General features: G+C 42.1%; 1 protein-coding gene across 2 annotated transcripts in view; it reads left to right on the top strand.

Moving 5' to 3' along the window:
• The window catches only part of SETD7 (SET domain containing 7, histone lysine methyltransferase), a 52103-nt gene that overhangs the window by 8787 nt on the left and 20476 nt on the right, over nucleotides 1-22840 (top strand). For both annotated transcript variants that reach the window (XM_081540609.1, XM_081540608.1), the window contains exons 3-5: nucleotides 1494-1623; nucleotides 16330-16531; nucleotides 21278-21467. In XM_081540609.1, the coding sequence (XP_081396735.1) occupies nucleotides 1494-1623; nucleotides 16330-16531; nucleotides 21278-21467 (522 nt within the window). The remainder of the gene's footprint in view (nucleotides 1-1493; nucleotides 1624-16329; nucleotides 16532-21277; nucleotides 21468-22840) is intronic.

Here is a 22840-nt window from a genome sequence, read left to right as displayed (position 1 = left end):
GCAAGGAAGCAAATGTGGCCTAGTTCCCTCCTAACCATTAATTTCCTGGCCCTTGGTGAAAAAAAATTGTATTAAGAGAAAAGGATCCTTATTGATTGTGATTTATTTAAGTAGCCATGTTTTCTTATGATATATTCTAGGTAATTCATTCTATACAGAATGAGATATAGCAATAAAACAGTCTTTGTTCATTTGTATTTTATGTTTATGTAATCAATAATACAAATAAACAGGTTTTTTATTCTTCATAAGAGTGCTTGCTTACTATCCCTTCTAAGGGATGACACTCTTATCACTTGAGAAGAAATTATTTTAGGAGAGTAAAGCATTCATTGTGGTGTTATGGTCTGTGTTCCTTTTTTTTTTAATGTCTATGAGCCATCTGGAAGCCATATTTAAGTGTTTAATGTGCCTGCATTGCACAGTTTTTAATGCTTTTATACCTTTTCGTCCATGACTCAGGTCATTAACCCAGGGAAAAGCCAGTAGATTAACTGCTGCCTTCATTTTCAACCCACCTCTGCAAAATTAACTCAGCAAAATGACTGGGGAGACACCAAGGAGGTGACTCCTGGGTTTTGTGAAATATGTGGATAATAATAAGAAACCTAAATGTTGACTGGAAACGTATATTAGAATATACCAACTGGTGACCCGGAAGAACCAGCAATTTAAAGATCACAGTGTAATCATGACTGCTGATGTTCAAAATCACTGCTTAAATGGTCATGTGGATATCTCTGGCTACCTTTAAAGCACAAACCCTCTGAACCCAATGGGCAGAAGGTATATGACAAGGTTATTACTGAATATTGAAAGCGGAAAGATTTTTACAAAGTAAAGCAGTAAGTTCAATGTTAAGCTTAAGTTCAAGCTTAGAAGGACTCTGAGTTTGTGTGTTTGTACAATGAGGTGCGGACATTAGGGCAGTTGTAGAGAGGTGGGTCGAGCTCTTGTTGTCAGAAGGTAACAAAGAACAGGGGGGTTTTCAGAGGGTGCCTGGCCAGCAGAGCTCCACATCAGACCATATACTGATGTATAAGATTGTATTGTACCTCATTCTAGAACCACATCACATATTGCCAAGACAGTGTGCCATCTCAACCACATTTCAGTTAAGCATGACTGTTCAGGGGCATTAATTCCAAACCTGAGGAGTACCATGTGGAGAAGTACTGAGTCAATTGAAACTCACACTGCAGATGTTATTATTGAGAATAACTTTCAGTCCCTAGTAAAATATGAGTGTGGTTTGGGTTCCTATTCTTACATGTGTCTAAGGTGCTCTACTGTGGACCTGGCCTTTTGAAAGAGTATCTAAGTGGAATTGATGGTGCTGATGCAGGCAGAGAAAGCTTGGCATTTGCCCTTCCCTGAGCAAGGAAGGGACCCCCAGGCTGCTCAGGGCACTTGCTGGCAGCACCTGAGCACAGACCTGATGGTGGGGGAACATGGAAGATGTTAAGGTTTGCCTCGTGTTTCCCTTTCCCCAGGGCACCTGGATGACGATGGATTGCCGCACGGCTTCTGCACAGTCACCTACTCCTCCACGGACAGATTCGAGGGCAACTTCATTCATGGAGAAAAGAATGGACGGGGCAAGTTCTTCTTCTTTGATGGCAGGTAGCACTCACGGTTTTGTTTTGTTTTGTTTTGGGGGTAGGATGTAGGTACCAAATTATTTGGAAGAATGATATGAATGAGAGAATTTCAGTATTTTAGTACAATTTATAGAAAAGGTCAGGGTAAGCCCAACATGCACGTACTGCTTTGGGGACCAGGGAATTCACCCCCTGTTACAGAACTCAAGTGGCCTGCACACAGTAAAGCCAATCTGCTGACACCAGGTGGTGGTGAAGGAAACTGTTTAGTGCAGGGTACCATGCAAGGAGTCCAGGGCACCTAGTGCTGCCTGTTACACCCCTGTACGGGCTTCAGGAAAGCATTTTTAAAGACAAGGTAAGGGCGGGGCACCCCAGGATATCTAATGAGCTTGTGTACAGTTCTCTGATTGACGGCGGGGTAATGGCAGCATCACAGGGGTTAGCTTTACCAACCCATAGGCACCAGTAAGTCTGGGGGCTACGTGCTCATGGTCATCAAGTGGTCAGTTTCTTCCATTTGGTGAGGGCTTTAGCATCTGTAAGTCAACTTGGGGAATGTGCATCAGATACTGTTATCTAGGTACTTCAGAGGGAAGCTACAGCAGAGGATATGGGGGAGGGGTCTGTCCCGGGAAGATCCCATAGGGTCCTGCTTGGTTACCCCCCTACCATGGCTCTGGCCTGAGACTCAGTGCTGCCGTCATCACCTCCGAGGGTGTACTTGTCAAAGACACCCTCTGCTGTGCCAGATTCAGGGGGCCCCATCTTGCACAAGTTGGTGGGTCTTTGATGGATTTCACCTGCTTGTTCAGGTAGTGCGTCTCCATAAAGTTACACAAGTGGGGATCGTTCTTTGTCAGGGACCAGTGTGTGAAATCCCAGAAGTGACTGATCCACGCTCTTTTTCAAGTGTAATGCACACTTACTCCATTGCATTCAGCCCATTCTCAGACATCATGGTCCAGTTTCTTGATTTCCTGAAAGAAGCTTCAGCCACCCCATTGTTCCTGCAGCTCCATCATTTTCTCAGCGTATTGTCTCTCCTCCTGAGATTAGTCAAGAGAATATTTAGCAGAGCTCTTCAAAGCCCCATCATCACGGTTCATGTAGTAAGACCAGTGAACACAGGAGGGGTTCCAGACCCAGTGCTGTAAAGGCTTGTCTTTGGGGTGACTAGACATTGCATGTGATACCTTAATGCTGATGTTTTAATAGTATTTCCTATGTTCTCCCTCTAGTTAAAATATTTTTCACAGCAGGATTCTTTTACTTTGCTTTCACCTCCTGTATGAGAACACCATGAGGAAGTTCTTCACCCTCTTGAGATAGGTGGGAATAGCTAGGACTGCTGCTGCTGCTGCTGCTAAGTTGCTTCAGTCGTGTCCGACTCCGTGCGACCCCATAAACGGCAGCCCACCAGGCTCTGCCGTCCCTGGGATTCTCCAGGCAAGAACACTGGAGTGGGTTGCCATTGCCTTCTCCGAGCTAGGGCTATTCTCTTTCAAAAGAGATGGGTTACACAGGCACAGCTTGCCAGTAGTGACTTTTAAGCCATGTCATCTTCAGAAATGAGGAGTGGCTGGGTGAATTTCTCCAGCAATTAGAGGAATTCAGAGGCACAGAAGAACTGGCTCTTTTCATACCACTTGACTGAGTAATACAGAAATGGATTTTTTTTGGCTGCATGTAAGATCTTAGTTCCCTGAACAGGGGTCCAACCCACGCCCCCCTGAGTGGAAGCACAGCATCCTAACCACTGGACTTCCAGGGAAGACCCCAGAAATGGATTTAGCTAAAGCAGATTATAGAATTCTGTGGGACAAGATGCTGAAAGCTCAGCTTCTCTGTACACCAGTGCTGAATCAAATCTTGGAGACAGGGTTTTGAGTGAACTAGAAAAGAGTAGCTTTATTGCTTTGCCAGGCAGAGGGAAACGCAATGGGCTAATGCCCTCAAAACCAAGTGTCCCAGCTTGGGGAAGACAGTGACAAGTTTTATAGTAATTGTTCAAAGAGGGTGTGACCAACTCATGGACATTCTTCTGATGGTTGGCAGTGAGATAAGTAGGAGTCCACATGGTCAACCTTCAGGTCCAACTGGTCTGGGGTCTTCATGCTTGTGGGCAGCATACCGTCATTAATCGCTAACTTCTCCCACCTGGAGGGGGTTTAAGTCTCTGCAGAATGTCTCAAAGATATTGTCTGTCACCTGTATCTGTTGATGGGAAAATAAGACCTTGCCCCAAGGCTGCTCTGGACTGTTTCTCCCTGGTCTTGCATCCCCTCCCTTCCCTAATTAACAACTGCTTGCATCTGCCCCTTGGAACTCAGGGGAGATCATGGAGGCTGAATGAAGGTTGTTGCCTGTAATCAAAGAAATGGGGGCACAGAAAGGCCTTCTGCCCAGGAGCCCCACAGGGTCCTGCTCAGTATCAGACATAGCACCACTTGCTAAATTCTTAGCGTTGGTAATAAGCTGAAGCTTCCACAAACCCTGGAATTCCTTCAGGAGAGAAATGGTCTAAGCTGATAGCTGAAGGGTGATCACAGACACTGGCTTGTGACCCAGCATCCCATCCCTTTTCTGTAGATGGAGTGAGTTGCTTTTTTTTAAAAAAAATATTAATACGTCTTCAGGCTCTCAATTACCTGAAATAAAGAGGGGTGAGGAAAGCAATAAAAGCCTCAGAGAACTTTTGTAAACTTTTAATTCCAACCTTCTCTTTCCCATTGTCCCCAACCCCACACTCAACCTCATTTTAGCAGAAACTGGCTTCCAAACTATTCACGTTAATCAGTATTCTACTTCCTTTTCTCTGCCCTGGTGGATACCCAAGGCCTGTAGTGGCCTCTTACTGGCTTTCCTGTCTCACAATCCCTTTAAGCCATCCAGAGGGAGATTTTTCCTGCCTCGTTTCCACAGAGGTTATTCATAACTCTTCATTTATTTATTTATGACACTTTTTTGTAAAGTGTCACTATTTACTTCATGCAGTTATTCTTCTATTCATTCAACAAATATACATTTACATAAATTTCTATGTATTTATATCTTATTTCCAAGGACTTCCCTGGCAGTCCAGTGGTTAAGACTCCTCACTTCCAATGCACAGGTTCAATCCCTAATTGGGGAACTGAGATTCCACAAGCAGCAAGGTGCGGCCAAAAATAAGTCTTATTTCCCCTACAGAAGTGAGGTTTCCTTGAGGGCAAAATCTGTGTCTGTTTCATCTTCTATGCTTCATAGCACTTTCTCTTAATTTGGTACTAAAAAAAAGTTCTTGCTGAATGAGGATGGGAGATGAAAAAGAGGGCAGAATTCTCACACACACACACACACACACACACACACACACACACACGCTTTAAATCTCTTAGTCTGAAGGTCATACCTAATTAATTGATTGGCTCTGGGAAAACAGTCCAGCAAGTTTCATTGAATTTAGTGTTGGTTACGGAGAAGGCAATGGCACCCCACTCCAGTACTCTTGCCTGGAAAATCCCATGGACGGAGGAGCCTGTTAGGCTGCAGCCCATGGGGTCGCTAAGAATCGGACACAACGGAGTGACTTCACTTTCACTTTTCCCTTTCATGCACTGGAGAAGGAAATGGCAACCCACTCCAGTGTTCTTGCCTGGAGAATCCCAGGGACGGGGGAGCCTGGTGGGCTGCCGTCTATGGGGTCGCACAGAGTCGGACACGACTGACGCGACTTAGCAGCAGCAGCAGCAGCAGTGTTGGTTATGGGCTTGCTTTGGGTTTTCCCAGGTGGCTCAGTGGTAAAGACTCCACCTGCCGACACAGGAGACTTGGGTTTGATCCCTGGGTCAAGAAGATCCCCTGGAGTAGGCAATGGCAACCTGCTTCAGTATTTTTCCCTGGAGAATTCCATGGACAGAGGAGCTTGATGAGCTACAGTCCATGGGGTCACAAAGAGTCTGACATGATGGAGTGACTGAGCATATAGGCTTCCTCTATACTCAAGAGTTAGGCTAAGCTTCCCAACCAGTGTGCCAGGAATGAGGCCTTGGGACCTTGAGACTTCCAAACATATCCCTCCTCCTGTCAAGCTAGTCACGTCCAGCTCTGACCAGCTTCATCCAGTTCCTCCAGTGTGCCCTACTAATGCAGTGATCTGCCTGTGGGTCAAGACCAGGGCGAACTGGAGCACCAGATAAGGCTGAAGCATTAGGTCGGTAACTATCTAAGGAATAGGAAAAAATTCACTTTTTTCCTTTTTTTCTTTTGGGGGCACAAATCCACTGGTTTTTATACCTACCACTGAAGCACCTGAAGAGACTTAGGTCCAGTGGGAGACTCAAAGAATGATGCTATTAGCAAGGACCTGAAAGGCTCACCCTTGTTAGCCTTGTGCACAGGGCAGGTGATCCCTTGAGGGGAGGTCAGTCTCACTGCCTTTGTGACATGGGATGAAGCAGTGTAGTGACAGCTTCTTAAAAGGTCATAATCACCTTCTTTCTGAAACCCAATAACGATCATGTTGTGAGACATCTATTAAAAGCATTTGTGAAAGAATAGATTTATGGTCACGGTGGGGGCAGGAAAGGGTGGGATGACTTGAGAGAGTGGTCCTAAAACATACATGAGCATATGTGAAGTGGACAGTCCGTGGGAATTTGCTGTACGACCCAGGAAACTGAAAGCTGGTGCTATGTGATGACTTGGAGCGGGGGTTGGGGAGGGAGGTGGAAAGGCATTTTAGGAGACAGGTTGGAGGGGTGTATGTGTGCCTTGACTGATTCATGTTAATGTATGGTGGATACCATCCCCATATTGTACTAATAGAGTAATTATTCTCCAGTTAAAAGTAAAAATTAAAAAAAAAAGAATTTGTGGAAAAATTAGTGAGTCTTATGACTGAAATAAAATGCTGTGGAATCTATTAGATCTAACCGGGAGGTGCAGGAAGTGGGCATAGAGAAGTCAGTTTCTACATGAAGCAGCACCTTAGTTTACAATGCTTTATTAATTTTTCTCCCTATTACTGCTTCCAATTTTTGGGGGTCTGAAGTATTGAGTAAAATAAAGTGGGCATTCAAGGTTTTTACTGCCAGTCAGGAGGCTTTAATCTGGAAAAATTCCTCCAAAAAGGGGGAAATTAAGGTTTTGAAATAACCATTGAGGAAACGAGGTTTCTGATAAAGTTTTTTAAAGTTGTGTGAACCTGTAGTACTAGCTTATGTTCCCATCAAAGGTTTTGTTTGCAGTTACAGGAGCCTGTGTTTGGAAGATTCCAGGGTAGTGACAGAAGACTTGGCTTGATGCATTTTTAATCTTATATAAAACCTGAACCTGGGTGTATGATTTTTTTTTAACTTGAGGCATGATTCATATTCAAAAATCTGTACATGTTTAACGTACACAACTTGAATTTGGCGTTGTCTGCATCCATGAAACCATCACCACAATCTGTGCTATAGACTGGGTGTGTGATTTATGAGAAGGTTTCAAACAAATAAAAACTTATATCAAGAAAGGTCTGGAATCAGTTTTTCCCTTTACACAGAATATGATAAATCTGAATAAGAATTTAAAGTATGCAGATTGCCAGGAAAGATGGCCTGGAAAAGTAGAAGCAGAATATTTTATTTTGATTTTAAATTACATAGGTAGCAAATACGTGGTAGAAAAAAGAACTTCAAGAAATACAGAAATGTAAAAAGTGAATATGCTCAGTTGCTTCAGTCATGTTGACCCTATGGACTATAGCCCACCAGGCTCCTCTGCCCATGGGAATTCCCAGGCAAGAATACTGGAGTGGGTTGCCATTTCCTTCTCCAGGGAATCTTCCCAACTCAGGGATCGAACCCAGGTCTACCACGTTGCAGGCAGATTCTTTTCCGTCTGAGCCATCAGGAACTAGCTATCTGTTTCTAAATCAGTATAAATAGCCAACATGTACATTTTTACTGCTGTCTCAGCTTCAGAGGCTTCAGAATTGTCACCAGTTTTGAGATCTTAACAAACAGTTGACCTGTCTTTTCTTAAGTTAAATCTGGCTTATTATGTCAGAAACCGAAAGTATGACCAACCAGATAGTTTATCCCACAAATGAGGAATGAATAAGAAAATTGACCTGATTTTTTAAATTGTCTTTTCAAGCAGCTGTTGTTTTCCAGTCTGCCCCTCCCACCCACCCCCACCTCCGCCCCAGCCTTTTTTTTTATTTTTTGGCCACATCATGCTACTTGCAGGATCTTAGTTTCCTGACCAGGGATTAAACTCAAGCCCTGCCGTGAAAGTGCCGAGTCCTAACTGCTGGACTACCAGGCAGTTCCCCGTTTTTCCCCCTTTCTAATGGAAAGAAGATTGTCCTAAGATTAGGTAATTGGGACTTCCTAACATCTGCTCAGGTCCTGATACAAAGATATTTATGTGGTGAGGAAAAAGGAATCTTGAGGCTTTGTTGGTGTGATTCTGGAGTCTCTCTGGCACCAGTAATTCGCTGGAGTACTGTAAGGTATTACAAAATGTTTAGTAGGCAAAATGCTTTGATATACACATCTCTGATTTTTATACAGTAATAATCCCAGATTCTGGGACATCTTAATGTCCCAGTTGTTCCCATCTCAACCAAGACTTGTGGATGTAAAGACAATTTAGCAGGACTTCTTGAAATCTTAGAACGGTAACAAGAAAAAGATATTTCAATGTAGAGTGGCTTTGGTCTGTGTGATATTAGGGCATCATGTGGTTTTTAGCCTGATTATGAAATAGAGATAAGTGAATTCATTCAGGTTTTTTTTTTTTTTTTTAACATTATTTACGCTTCCTCCTGACCTGCCAATTAGATTTCCAAGTATTATTTGTTACTCCATGACTTCATCCTCCTCTGCCCAAGTCATTTTCTGATGTTGATTTGTTCCTAATGAATCTGCTAAGAGGGCTCCTTGTAGTTAATCACTGACCAGATAATTTAAGAGAAGCTGCCCATCTGATGAGCCACTGAGAATGGTGATATTTTCCAGGTGACAGGTCCACAGAGGAGTTCTTTTGTTTGGTTTTTAGAAAGCACTTGGTTGCATTTCAGAGAAATTGGAGTTGGAACAGACTTCTGAAGTCATGTATCCCAACCTCCCACACAAGGCAAAAGTCCCTTCTATGTTGCTTTTGTTGGAACCAGGCTCAACAAATACATTCATCTGTATTCTAAGGAACAGTTCTGACTGAGGCAAAGAGTTTTGTGATGTATGAGAAGAAAGGGAGAGGGAATGAGATGGAGAACTTTGCATACCTACCACTTTGAATACCTACCATTTGTTCAACACTGGGCACACAGCCCTCACAACAATCTGTGAAGCAGGTTTTATAGTCCTTTTTTACTTATGAAGAAACTAAGGCACAGAGAGGTGAAGTGACTTGCCCCAGGTGACCTCATCGGTAGAAGTTGGAGCTGAGGGTCAAGCCAAGGTGAGTTCAATTCCAAAGCCACCCCACTTCTCACTGCATCTGCTCCCTTCCTCTCACAGGAAGCAAGGATATAGCTCCAAACTTCCCTGGCAGTCCAGTGGTTAAGCCTTCGCGCTTCCACTGCAGGGAGCGCAGATTCAATCCCTGGTCAGGGAACTAAGATCCCACATGCCAAGGAAAAAAAAATAGCTCTGATCCTGACAGTCTTTGTTTCATGCCTTCATTTTACTTGAGGTTACTCATTAGATTTAACTGTGGAAAATTCAAAGGAGTCCTGCTGTGAATTCGGTTACCTTCTTGTAGGAGCTTAAACAGCTTGGGAGCTTGGCACATTGACAGGAGATTTTCCTGAGGAATCACCTCTGAGGAGCCCTGACCTTGCGAGTTGGCCTCCCTAAACTTGTTTCCTCATTTGAAAAATGGGGATAATTATATCAACTTCTCCTAGTTGTGAAGACTGAGTTAAAAACCTGTGAAGACCTTAGAGAGGAGGGTACCTAGTAGGTGCTCTACTAGTAATTTTTTTAAAAACTTGATCACCAGTCTATTAAAAAAAGGATATAACTTAGGATATGACCCTTTATAACGGGTTTCCCTGGTGGCTCAGTCAGTAAAGAAACCCCCTGCAATGCACCTTCAGTCCCTGGGTCGGGAAGATCCCCTGGAGCAGGAAATGGCAACCCACTCCAGTCTTCTTGCCTGGAGAATCCCATGGACAGAGGAGCCTGGTGGGCTACAGTCCATGGGGTCGCAAAGAGTCAGACACAACTTAGCAACCAAACTCAGGAACAGCCAGATGGAAGAGATGCACTGAGCAAAGTAAGAGGAAGCGGCACAGGGCTCCCAGACCCCCTCCAAGGGCGTCACTTTCCCAGCGTCTTCACAAGTTCACCAACCCAGAAGCTCCCTACTTTTTTCCTATTACTCTGTGTCTGCATTTTTTTCCATACAATCAGATAACACTTCCATTTCCCCACATCATTGCCTTTTGGGTGTGTGTGTGGCGATAATACTTAAGATCTAACTCTCTTGGGAGTTCCCTGGTGGCCTAGTGGTTAAGATTTCAGACTTTCACTGTCAAGGCCCAGGTTCAGTCCCTGGTCAGGGAACTGAGATCCCACAGCTGTGTGGCATGGGCAAGAAAAAAAGATCTACTCTCTTAGCAACTTTCGAGTATAAAAGTATTGTTAATTATAGTCACTATGCTGTATATCCTCAGAACTTACTCATCTTATAACTGGAAGTTTGTACCCTTTGACCAACATATCTGCATCTCCCCACCCTCCAGCCCCTGGCGTCCACTACTCTTTACTAGTCTGTTTCTAGGAGTTAGACTTTTCTGTTTTTATTTATTTTTTATTTCAAATTTTTTGGCCATGCCAAAAGGCATGTGGGATCCTAGTTCCCCAACCAGGGATTGAACCCTCGCCCCCTGCATTGGAAGTGAGGGGTCCTAACCACTGGACTGCCAGGGAAGTCCCAAGTTAAGCTTTTTTAGGTTCCACATATGAGTGTGGACATAGAGTATTTGTCTTTGTCTGACTTACTTAACATAATGCCCTCGAGAGCAAGGGTGGATTATTATTGTTATGATTTTTACTATTATATTTCATTACTGCTATTAACTATTATCAGTTAACAGTGGCCAGCAGGGTTTTCTCAGGGCTTATTTTTACAGAGCAAAACTCAATTTCACTGATTGCTTTTCACATATCCTACTGTTATCTTGAACCTTGATAACAATCAGAAGCTATAGACTCATAGATCTTCTATTAAAAGGTAAGACATTTTGAAGCTGGAACACAGGAATACATGGAAGCATGATGGAGCTCCATTCAGTTTGGTGTCACATCCTGGAGGAAGTTGGCACTTCTGGTTGGATGGTGCCCTAGCAGATGCCTTGGGTTTTTTATTGCTGTTCTTCTTTACTCAGTTCTCAATATTTTAAGAGATAATATGTAATATAATGTTGTATGCTGATGATATCTCAATTTTTTAAAAAAGAGCATTTTAAAATATATATAGTCATATAACAATGTTTTAATAATGAGTCACAATTTAATTTGGTTAGAGATAGGCATTTAAAGTAGAATTACCCTTCATTTAAAAAATCCTTCTCGGGTCTTCCCTGATTGTGCAGTGGTTGCCCAATGCAGGGGTCCTAGATTTGGTCCCGAGTCAGGGAACTAGATCCCACGTTCTGCACCTGAAGAGCCATGTACTGCAGCTAAGACCCAGCATGGCCAAAAAATAAATAATTTTTTTTTTTAATAAGATTTCCCTCTAGGTTCTGTACCAGACAGAAGGAAGGGAACACAGTGCTGGAGGGAACAAGTTTATGCCTCAGGAGCTGGCAAGGCCCAAACCTTCTAGAGCCCAAAATATGAAGGAAAAGCCAAAGCTGTTTAGTCTCCTAAGAACACTTTTGTGTATTCAAATATTAAAGAGAATTCCTCAATGAAAATAGTTGAATAGATTGCAGATGTATCTGCCTAGGTAAACAACTATAAACTTTTTTCATTTCTTTGTAAGTTAGGTTTTCTTATTTAACTTAATACCGGAAAGTTAAGTACAAGAGCTTTGATAAAACAGATAAAAATGGTCTGTGTGTATATGGGAAGAAAGAAATCTAATTAAAATTGATTTTTAAATTTTCTCCATGTTTTCAAGTTATTTGATTCAAGTGCTGGTATCGGAAAAATCAAACCATTTTTTGTAGCTTCTTAACATACTAAAACATATGCCAAGTGTTGAAAGAAATTTTAAGAAAATACAAGTCAAGAACATTGGGTATGGTATGATCCCATTTTTGTTAAAACAGCAACCACACATGGTTGAAAAATGTATAATGTATTAATGGAAAAAAGTCTAAAATGATATACACTGAACCGAGGAAGAGTACAGGGAGTTTCTGCTTTCCACATCTTTGTAGTGTTTGATTTGCTTTATGTTTGTTTGTTTGTTCATTTTACAATGAATATGTTTTACTTCTTTCACTTAAAGAAGCATTTATTCCATCCTTCCCTCAGAGAGGAATCTTTCTAGCTGATTTTTTGAAAGTAAATCTAGAGCAGTGTTGTTAATTTCTTTGGCTGTCTACTCCAGGGTCTCATAACCAGTTCCCTAGAGCTGTTGTTTTAAGCTAAGTTTCTCAGTAAAAAGCTCACCGTCATACACATGAAAGTGCATGCTTCATAATAATAGTTGTTATTCAAGCAGTTGTTATGTTCTAACATCTTCTAAACACTTGCTGTGTATTAAACCTTGTAATTCTGAACAGCCTCATTAGTAGCTGCAGTTTACAAATGGAGAAATAAAGCACAGAGTTTAAGAAACTTTCCTCACTTGCAATTGAGTGGCTACAAGATAATGCCATTTTCTCATAGTTGATTTCTTTTTTAAATGCACATACACTTCATGTAAAAAATTCTCCCTGCGCTTGAGAAATACTCTTAACATGGTTATGTTCCCTCTCAATTTTCTCTTCTCAGAGCAAGATTATCCCAGTTCTGCTCTCATTTGGGAAATACCGCTGAAGATATGCTGTGTTTATATGTGAGGGGAGAAATACATAATGCCTGGTTTGTTCCTGTAAAGGGCTTACAATCTATTTAGAGAAATAGGACCCATAAGCTGATCATGGATAAAGACGTGGCACATCCTGTCCTAGTCCATGACTAGGCTCCAGTGATGGTGGTTGCAGAGGTCAAGGTAGCCACCTTTGGAAGTAGGGCTCCATGTGGGTGAAGGGTAGGCTCCAGGGAGGCCAGTGATGAGCACCCTTCTCTATAGCATAACTCCCCATGCCATTTCAGCAAGAAAGATTAGAAAGTTATCCCTCCATAGCTACTTCTCAAATATGATCAGATACTAACAATCTAGTGTAACATAATGCCATTTTCTCATAGTTGATTTCTTTTTTCAATAGAAAAAGACCAGAGGTTGGAGAATATTCATTTTTTTCCCAAAGTTATTTTTGTTTTGAATGATAAAATGGCAAATGTGACCCATAACTTTTTTTGAAGGCATCCTTAGGAATTTAAAAAGTTTAGTTACGTATGTTTTAAGGGAAGAACCAGGGAAAATAGAGTCTAGAAGCTAAGATACATAGAGGTGTGCTTGAAGCCAGTGAATAAACTAATGTAAGCAGAGGATTCTAGAGCAGAAGTCGGGTAAACCTTTTCTGCCCAGGGGGAGATAGTAAATATTTTAGACTTTGGGGGCGACATATGGCCTCTGTTGCAACTATTCAACTCCACTGTTGTGATATGAAAGCAGCCACAGAGGATACGGAAAGGAATGTTCGTGGCCGTGTTCCAGTAAAACTGTATTTACAAAAACAGGCAGCCAGCCACGGTTTGCCAACCTCTTTGGGAGGAAAAAGTTAGAGAAAGAAGTGGTGCCTTAACACCAGACTAAGAAGTTTTTTTTATTTTATTTCCTCAGTGACAGAGGATTTCAGAGCCTTATCATTTTTTTATTGCCGTGGAGATCACAGTTCATATGATAACATGTCCCTTTTTTGTTATCAGATTCCATCCAAGTTACCAAAAAAATTTACCAAGGAAGCTAAGCTGTTTCCTCAGGCAGGGACTGGAAAACAATGCAGTAAGTTTTGCTCTCCAAAGTCTTAAGCCTTTGCATTTGGGAATCTTAGGTTTATTGAGCTACAGGAAATAGCAGTTTGTTCTTAGGATTATGATACTAATAAGGGTGGGCTCTGGTGTAAGGGAGCGGGAGACAAGCTACTGGATGTGACCGGGGGAAATATGTGTAAATCCACATGATTGTTTAACTGATTCTTGAGACCCATTCCTTATAGATTTCATCATAAACCTAAGAAATATTTGCAGACTAGTCTATCAGGGGATAATTCTGCCCAAACACACACAGTAACATTTTGAATGCCGCTGAGAATTCAGTCAATAGGGTTGCCAGGTTTAGCAAATAAAAATCCAGGCCACCCAGTTAAAATGGTATTCCAAGTGGCTCAGTGGTAAAGAATCTGTCTGCAAGACAGGAGACCTGGGTTCAATTCCTGGGTTGGGAAGATCCCCTGGAGCAGGAAATGGCAACCCATCCCAAAATTCTTGCCTGGAAAATTCCACGGACAGAGGAGCCTGGCAGGCTACAGTCCACGGGGTCGCAAAGAGTCAGACATGACTGAGCACACACAAACACACAGATAAGCAACAAAAAATGTTTTAGTATAACTATGTCCTGTTCAATATTTGGGACATAATTATGCTAAAAAAGTTATTTGTTATTTATCGGAAACTCCACTGAGCATTCTGTATTTTATCTGGTAATTCCCCAAGTCAAGATGGATAATTAAATAGTTTTTTGTCCTGTCTGTTGAATCATTATATCGGTTGATTGGTTATCCTTTACCAAGGTTGTTCTTTTCTTTTTTTTTCATGGTGGGAATCTAATGACAGTGTAATCTCATTAATTCCAACCTCACTGATTTAGAATTTTGATTATTGATGCAAGGGCTATGCTGAAGTACACCTTCGTCTCTACATGAATTTACTAGGCCTATTTATCATTGATCGTACAAACAAAACTGAAAGAGAATGATTTATCTCTTTGGGAGACTACAAATAGTCTAATTACATTGTAATCAGAGGGTATCATTATTTCAACTGTGCTTTTCTTTTAATAATTACAGATCATTCTGTCATCCATTAACAGCAAGATAAGACTCTTCCAGGCAGAGTCAGGTGCAGCCACATCTGTCCCATGGCTCCCCCCGCCCCCAGTACCTGTCTCCTGGTTTTGTGGTTGTCTTGTTCATAGTGCTTCCTAGATTCTCATACAACTGTGCTCACTGCTTGAAGGTGTTCTATAAATATCTGTTAGTTGAATTAATGAATGAGTGTTATCTGTGCATGTTAAAATAATCAAACTGTTTGTTGCTAAGCATCTTATGTTTTAATTGTAAAAAATATAATAATTTGAGCTGGTCTTTCCCTTTAGTCCAAATTTCAATTCATGAAGGAATTTTTGGATAAAGTTAGCTTTGTTGCATAATGGCCTTTGCAAGGCTGACACTCAAAATATGTTATGAAATCCAAAAAGTGTTTTATGAGGAGAGAAAAAAAGGTTCTTATAAAATCACCATAAACACCCCTGTGAGCTTTCTTCAGTTTTGGGACTATGGATCGCAAACTTTCTATCAGGCTACTAATGAATCCACCTACAATGCAGGAGACTCAAAGAACTGGGTTTGATCTCTGGATCAGGAAGATCCCCTGGAGAATGAGATGGCAACCCACTCCAGTATTCTTGCCTCGAGAATCCCATGGACAGAGGAGCCTGGCGGGCTACAGTCTATGGGGTCACAAAAGAGTTGGACAGACTTAGTGACTAAACAACAACAATTGATGTTAGTCAGGTTTAGCCTGCGATCTTCCATACTTTACCCCCATTCCCACACACATCACACACACACACACACACACACACACACACACACACACACACGTACCTCCCCATATATCTTCCAAGAGATGGAAGGGGATACTTTTGATTGGATACTAATTATGGTTGTCACCAATAAATAACGCATTAATAATGTAAGACAGATAGGTAGACATCTACACATTCTAAACCACGTTTGTATTATTAGAGACCACTCTATACAAGCCATCTAAAGACCCTTGAGAATTCCCAGTGAATTCTGGACCACTCTTGAGGGAAATTAAGCAGGAGTGGTTGATGTGTGGAAAGGGTAGCACCAGCATTTCTGTTGCCTGATATTGGTCAGCATCTAGCCTTGGAAACGTGTGCTTAGTCACTCAGTCGTATCCAATTCTTTGTGACCCCACGGACTGTAGCCCACCAGGCTCCTCTGTCCAAGGGGATTCTCTAGGCAAGAATACTGGAATGGGTTGCCATGCATCCCTCCAGCGGCTCTTCCCAACTCAGGGATCAAACCTAGGTCTCCTACATTGCAGGTGGATTCTTTACCATCTGAGCCCCCAGGGAAGCCCCAGGAAACATAACTTCGATGAGGCTTATTCTGTTTCCACTTGTGGTTTCCTTCTCTTGTATTTCTTTCAGTAGAGAAACTGGATTTAATAGGAGCTAGGAGATTAGGAATTGAATCTTCCTCTGTTTCTAATCCTACCCATGTCTCAGGAGTACTTTTTCCTAGCAGTCTCAGAGAACTCAGGAGGATGTACTGAATACAGGTGGGCATTGCAACAGAGGTGGGCACGATACGATCCTTTCTTTTAGGAGAGTTGAGTCGCTGTCTCATTCTCCTCTTTTGTTCTCCCTTCTCTCACAGCACCCTGGAGGGATATTACGTGGATGATGCCCTGCAGGGCCAGGGAGTTTACACTTACGAGGATGGAGGAGTTCTCCAGGGCACCTATGTAGACGGAGAGCTGAATGGACCGGCCCAGGAGTACGACACAGATGGGAGACTGATCTTCAAGGGACAATATAAAGACAACATTCGGCATGGAGTGTGCTGGATATACTACCCAGTAAGTCTTGTCACTGCTCATTTTGCTGAAAAACAGCATGCTTTAAGACAAGGCTTTGAGTCTTCCCAACAAAGAATAAGATGTATTCTCTACATTAGAAAATGTGAGACTGTGAGAACTTGAGAGCCGGTAGCTGAAGCCAGCAGCTTACGGGGGTCGTCCTCTCGCTGTGAAACAGTTGACTTAAATTGTCCTCCGATCTGCTGTAAATTCCTCTTCAGGGTGGCTTTGGAAAGAAATGATTAGTCACGATTATAACAAAATGGAGGAGGCTTCCCGGTGGTCAAGTGGCCAAGACTCCATGCTCCCAATGCAGGGGACCTGAGTTTGATTCCACATGTGACAACTAAGACCTGGTGCAGCTAAATAAATATCTTTTAAAAAATTAAAAGAAAACCAAACTGAGACAAACTGGCCTGATTGTACCACCAATAAAAAACAAAAATACATTGATTTTAAATGATATTTCTTTGGGATATAGAAAGAATGTTGGAATGTTTCATTGTTGCAATTAGTTTTATTCTCTCATATGTAAGAATGATTCCAGCAATTTCACATCTTTCTGGACTTATTACATTATTGTTACTTGACTTTCCAATCCCCCTCCCCATTTTTTGGTTTATACTGCTTAAATTAAGGTGATTAAAATTAACTAGCCTTTGAATATTTGATAACATTTTATGATCTTTGTGGAGTTGACTAGAGCAGAAAGATGCAGCAAAAACCCATGTCTGGGAATTAATGCTGTAATTTTTGTTTGCATTTCAAATACCCCATCTGTTCTTAGTGAGTTTCCAGAAAATGTTTCAGAAAATAGACCTGCAAAAATATTTTATCTAATATTTTATTTTGTCCAGAGCTTAAGTCAAAATATGTTTTTTCTTACTCTTAATCTTGTCCTTTTATGATTTAAAAGTATCAATAAAAATAAAGTCTCTATATTATATGTATAACAAGAAAAATAATACCAGCGAAATATACTTACACATTATTGTTGCTAAAAAATCAGTTATACTCTAGCCAAAGAAAAAAATTGTGAAATGTTTTTTTAAATAATTATTAAAGCATTTACACATTCTCTTGGTAGGATCTGCAGTAGCTCAGAAGTTTCTGTTACAGAGGAAGAAGAGGTGGAGGTACTTACCAGATTAGGAAGCCTGAAGCTTCTGTTGCTTCGTCACTAGGCAGGATAAGCTTCCTACTGCATCGTGCTAGCGAGATGCCCGTAGCACAGTGAATCTTGAAGTCAGGGAAAGTGGAATTCCTCCTGGGGGTTGAAATGAGGGAAATACAATGGATTACAAGATTCCCCCACTACCTGTAATTTTACTTGTAACTGTGATCAATTTAAGTCCCTAGAGGAGATCAAAGATGCGCTAAGGTAAATGGATCTGATTCACTCAATGTAGTTGCAGTTTGAAACCTAAAACGCGCAGCTGCATTTTAGCCTTCAGCTTTAATTAGTGTCCTCTTAAACACCAAGAGAGGACTCCACCTTAGGAAGGAAGAAGCACTGAGGAGTTACAAGCTTTCAAAATTAACTTGGTTGATGACATTTGGTGTATAGTATCTGTTGGTATTGGAGCCAGGCGTGAGGCTGGTGATCACATCCCACTGCTCTGATCTCCGGGTTGAGAATCAGTTAAGAAGTGGGCTTCCCTGATGGCTCAGACAGTAAAGAGTCTGCCTGCAATGCAGGAGATCTGGACTCAGTCCCTGGGTATGGCAACCCACTCCAGTATTCTTACCTGGAGAATCCCGTGGACAGAGGAGCCTGGAGTAAAGAATCCGCCTGCATTGCAGGTGACCCAGGTTCGATCCCTCGGTTGGGAAGATCCCTTGGAGAAGGGAATTGCAACCCACTCCAGTGTTCTTACCTGGAGAATTCCATGGACAGAGGAGCCTGAAGGGCTACAGTCCATAAGGACACAAAGAGTCGGATTCAACTGAGCATTTAAGAAATGGACATAGGTGTCAGGGATCAGGACTTCACTATGGCAGAGTTAAAATGCAGCTGTGTCTCGCGTTTCTACTTCTGCCCCTCTGAACTAGACCGATGGGCCAGGCGCCCACAGAGCAGCCAGAAAGCTGCAGGTTTCCCTTGGGGAGTAGGGCTGCCTGGGGGAGCTTCCCCAAGGAGAAGAGAGGATGAGAGCAGCAGTCTTTATCCTGTTAACCCCCACCTGGTAGAGATGAGTGTCGGATTCTACCTTCTAACCAATCAAGTGAAGGATTCCTCTTCCCATAGGGGGAGCCACTGAGCAGAGGAGAAAAGGGAACAGCTTTCCCTCTGCTCCCCCTGGTACAGCCAACAAGGAAGTGTCTGTGACATGAGGTCAAAGTAGGAACAAAGCGAGGCAAAAAATAATGATCCTCCATACAGGATTCGTAAGCTCATTCTAAGGGTAGTTTATTTCTTCCAAAAGTTTACCTTGGAACAGTGATGGAGAGTTTTAATTAAAAACTCATAACTCCTTTCCCTGGTAGCTCAGTAGGTAAAGAATCTGCCTGCAGCAATGCAGCAGACCTGGGTTCAATCCATGGGTTGGGAAGTTCCCCTGGAGAAGGAAATGTCATCCCACTCCAGTATTCTTGCCTGGAGAATCCCATGGACAGAGGAGCCTGGAGGGCTACAGTCCATGGGGTTGTGAAGTCGGACATGACTTAGCAATTAAAACCACCAACTCCTTTCTGAAATAAAAGAAGAATCTCTTCTTTATCGTTCTAGACAAATCAAATCACTTGCCCCCAAAACGAAGTTTAAAGCATGTAAGGGGGAAGAAAACCTGAGACCCTAGAAAGACAGAATGCTGAGTAAATAGTAATCTTGATGGTTTAATTAGTTACGGTGTGTACAAGTGGTCTAACACCACTCAGCTGTCATCATCAGTGAAAGTCTGAAGGCAGATCTTGCAGAAAATACATCTCTGTTCAGGCTGAGTTATTAAGAATTAACTCAGGGAGGAGGAAGAGCAATAATACATCCCTAATGTCCTTTCTATCTGTGAAAAATGCTTCCAAGTATTTTCCTTTCTATGGAAGTGCTGTGATTCGTTTTTAAATTTATAACTTTTTTTCCTCCAAAGAGCAATTAGACTACAGTGAACTGGGGAGATCCTATACCTGGCGGTTATTTCTTCCTGCTCTCTCTCAGTAAACAGCATTTGAAATCATTCAGAAGTCATCCCACATCACTGACTCTGAGTAGCTTCTTCTAGAACCTTTCAGCTGAGGAAATAACCAAGCTTTTAGAAGATGTCATGGCCTTACTAGTCTTAGGTCAAACCTACAAAGGTCTTAGATTTCCATTTATACCATGAGGACCTCCTAGATGGAAAGGAAAAAAAAGGAAACATATCTTGTACCCTAGATTAGACTTTTAAAAATTAACTTTTTATTTAATAATATATAGTAATATTTAATTTATATAATTTAATAATATTTAATAATAATTAACTATTAGTTTATTTTTAGTGTTCCAATTCAATTTACAAAGTATTTATATCACCCCCTGTGTCCCTACCACTGGTACCAGGATACAGAATTCTACAATAGCCTCTGCCCTAAACCATTTAAGGACACTTGGGAATGAAGCAAGTGACAGTAAAACAGGAAGCACAGCTGGCTCCTCTCCTGGAAGGAGGCAGAAGGGAGCAGTAAATAAAGAAGAGTGGGAAGAGAGAAGTGATAGGAAAAGGAGGAGAATTTAGTTGTTCTTTTTTCACTTTGCATTCTAGCTCAAAAAAATAAAAAACCATGGTATAGGACTCTCAGAAAGACAGTATCCTTTGTTTATTCCTCAGAAAACACAGACAACTCTCTACTCATGTACACTGGACTAATTCTTAAGTATCTTTGAACTAAAGATTTTCTTAACAGACCAGAAATTCAGAATTCAATATTTGAAAAGCGAATTTCTAAGAATAGTGAGTAAGACTGGTTTGCTACAGATCCTCATCACATTTGCTATCGGCCCAGAGTAATCCTTGTTACTTTTCCTTTCAGTGTTTATGACACATTACAAATAGGTGGCTCAGTGAGTAAAGACTCCACCTGCAACACAGGAGACATAGGTTCCATCCCTGGGTGGGAAAGATCTGGAGGAGGACATGGCAACCCACTCCGATATTCTTGCCTGGAGAATCCCATGGACAGAGGAGCCTGGTGGGCTACAGTCCATGGGGTCACAAAAAGTCAGGCATGATTGAAGGGATTGAGTACACGTGCATGCACGAATATAGCATGTTTGTTTCTTAGATCAGAAACCAGGATTATAAAGTACAGCTCCATCTCTGACTCTCTAAATCAGGTTTATACGCCCCCGTGCATATAGCCTATAGGGGACTGGGTGGGGAGGGATGATATGCCTCATGCTTTTCATGCTCATGTGAAAAGCTGAGTTCTTAAACTGTTATGATCCATATTAGTGCTACTAACAGTGGGCGTGTACAAGAGAAATATCTTGAACTCGAGTCATATGAATGAGTGAGTGAAAGTCGCTCAGTCATGTCTGACTCTCTGGGACCCCATGGACTATACAGTCCGTGGAATTCTCCAGGCCAGAATACTGGAGTGGGTAGCCACTCTCCAGGGGATCTTCCCAACCCAGGGATTGAACTCGGATCTCCTGCATTGCAGGCAGATTCTTGACCAGCTAAGCCCCAAGGGAAGCCCAAGAATACTGGTTGTGTCATATAGATAGATACTATAATATAATATTTTCTGGTTTTGGGTTTCTCCCATCAGGATGGAGGCAGCCTTGTAGGAGAAGTAAATGAAGAAGGGGAGATGACAGGAGAGAAGATAGCCTACGTGTACCCTGATGAAAGGACTGCCCTGTATGGAAAATTCATCGATGGAGAGATGATAGAAGGGAAGCTAGCTACTCTTCTGTCCACTGAAGAAGGAAGGCCTCACTTTGAACTGATGCCTGGAAGTAAGTTGAATCTGCTTCGGATGGGTTGCTTTAATTCCAAAACAAGTTGTTAGGGCTTATTGGGGAGAAGTTAATTTCCTTGTCTTGTCTGGTGTATTAGCTTGACTGCTTCTGAGACACCTCAGCACCTCAATGGTTTACAACAGCAAACACAGGTCTGATAAGCAGCTGTATTCAACTGGTCCAGGTGGGGCGTGGCCAGGCCAGGTGGGACTCAAGGCTTCTAGTCAGCTCGGTGGTGGTGATGGTGGTTTAGTTGCTAAGTCATGTCCAACTCTTTGCGACCCCATGGACGGGAGTCCACCAGGCCCTTCTGTCCATGGTATTTCCCAGGCAAGAATACTGGATTCAGTAGCCATTCCCTTCTCCAGGGGATCTTCCCAACCCAGGGATCAAACCAGCATCTCCTACTGATTGGCAGGCAGATTCCTTAACACTGAACCACCATTCTCTAATGCTAGGGAAGTCCTAGTCAGCTCAGAGCCTGTGCTGTGTCTTAATTCTGGGCCCTGTCAGTTGGTTTTCTCAGGTAACTGCAGGAAGCCAGAGCTGAGCACACACCTGGGATGCCTCTTGAAGCCTCAGTGTGTAACTGACACAAAATCCCTTTCACCTGCTTGTCATTGGTCAAAGCAAGTCACACAGCCAAGCCAAACATCAGTGAAACAGGGAACTATATACCAGGCACTTTAGTAGCAGATGCTGAAAAGTTACCTGACAAGGGCATAGCTGTATAATTCTAATGCACAGGAGGAGTGAAGAAATGACAGCAGTAACTTAAACAGTTTTAAATATTGTACCTCAAGGGGATAAAAAACCCTACAGTTTAATGACTTAATTGATAAAGAATCAAATTAGGTAGATCTCCAAGTTGTAACACTGAATCTACCTGAGTTCCGATTGGGGAAGGTAAATGCACATTGGCACCTGGGCTCTCTTCAAAGTCTAACATCGAGACTTTCCTGGTGATCTGTGGTTAAGACGCTGTGCTTCCACTGCAGCAAGCATGGGTTCAAACCCTGATTGGCTAAGATCTCACATGCTGAGCGATGCGAGCGGGGGGAGGGGAAAGTCTAGCATCTTCTTGGAAGACATACTCCATGCACAAATGAGCCTGTTGGTCTCCGTGTTAGAAAAAGTCCTGTTTCCTTTTAGAAGTACGGGATGGCACCAAACTTTTTTTCTTATTACAAAATTATTTACTGTAGAAAATCTGGAAAATATACAAAGAAAAAAATCAAGGTTTTGTATTCTGAATGGCACAATATTAAGAAAGCTAAATTGGTCTGATTCGTTGAAAACAATGTATGAAAGTGAAAATGAAGTGCTCAGTTGTGTCTGACTCTTTGTGACCCCATGGACTGTAGCCCACC

This window comes from Giraffa tippelskirchi, chromosome 11, assembly GCF_054371585.1.
Source record: "Giraffa tippelskirchi isolate mGirTip1 chromosome 11, T2T-mGirTip1v1.2.pri, whole genome shotgun sequence".
NCBI lineage: Eukaryota > Metazoa > Chordata > Mammalia > Artiodactyla > Giraffidae > Giraffa > Giraffa tippelskirchi.
Note: the sequence above shows the minus strand (reverse complement) of the source record. Positions and strands in the feature narration are given on the sequence as shown.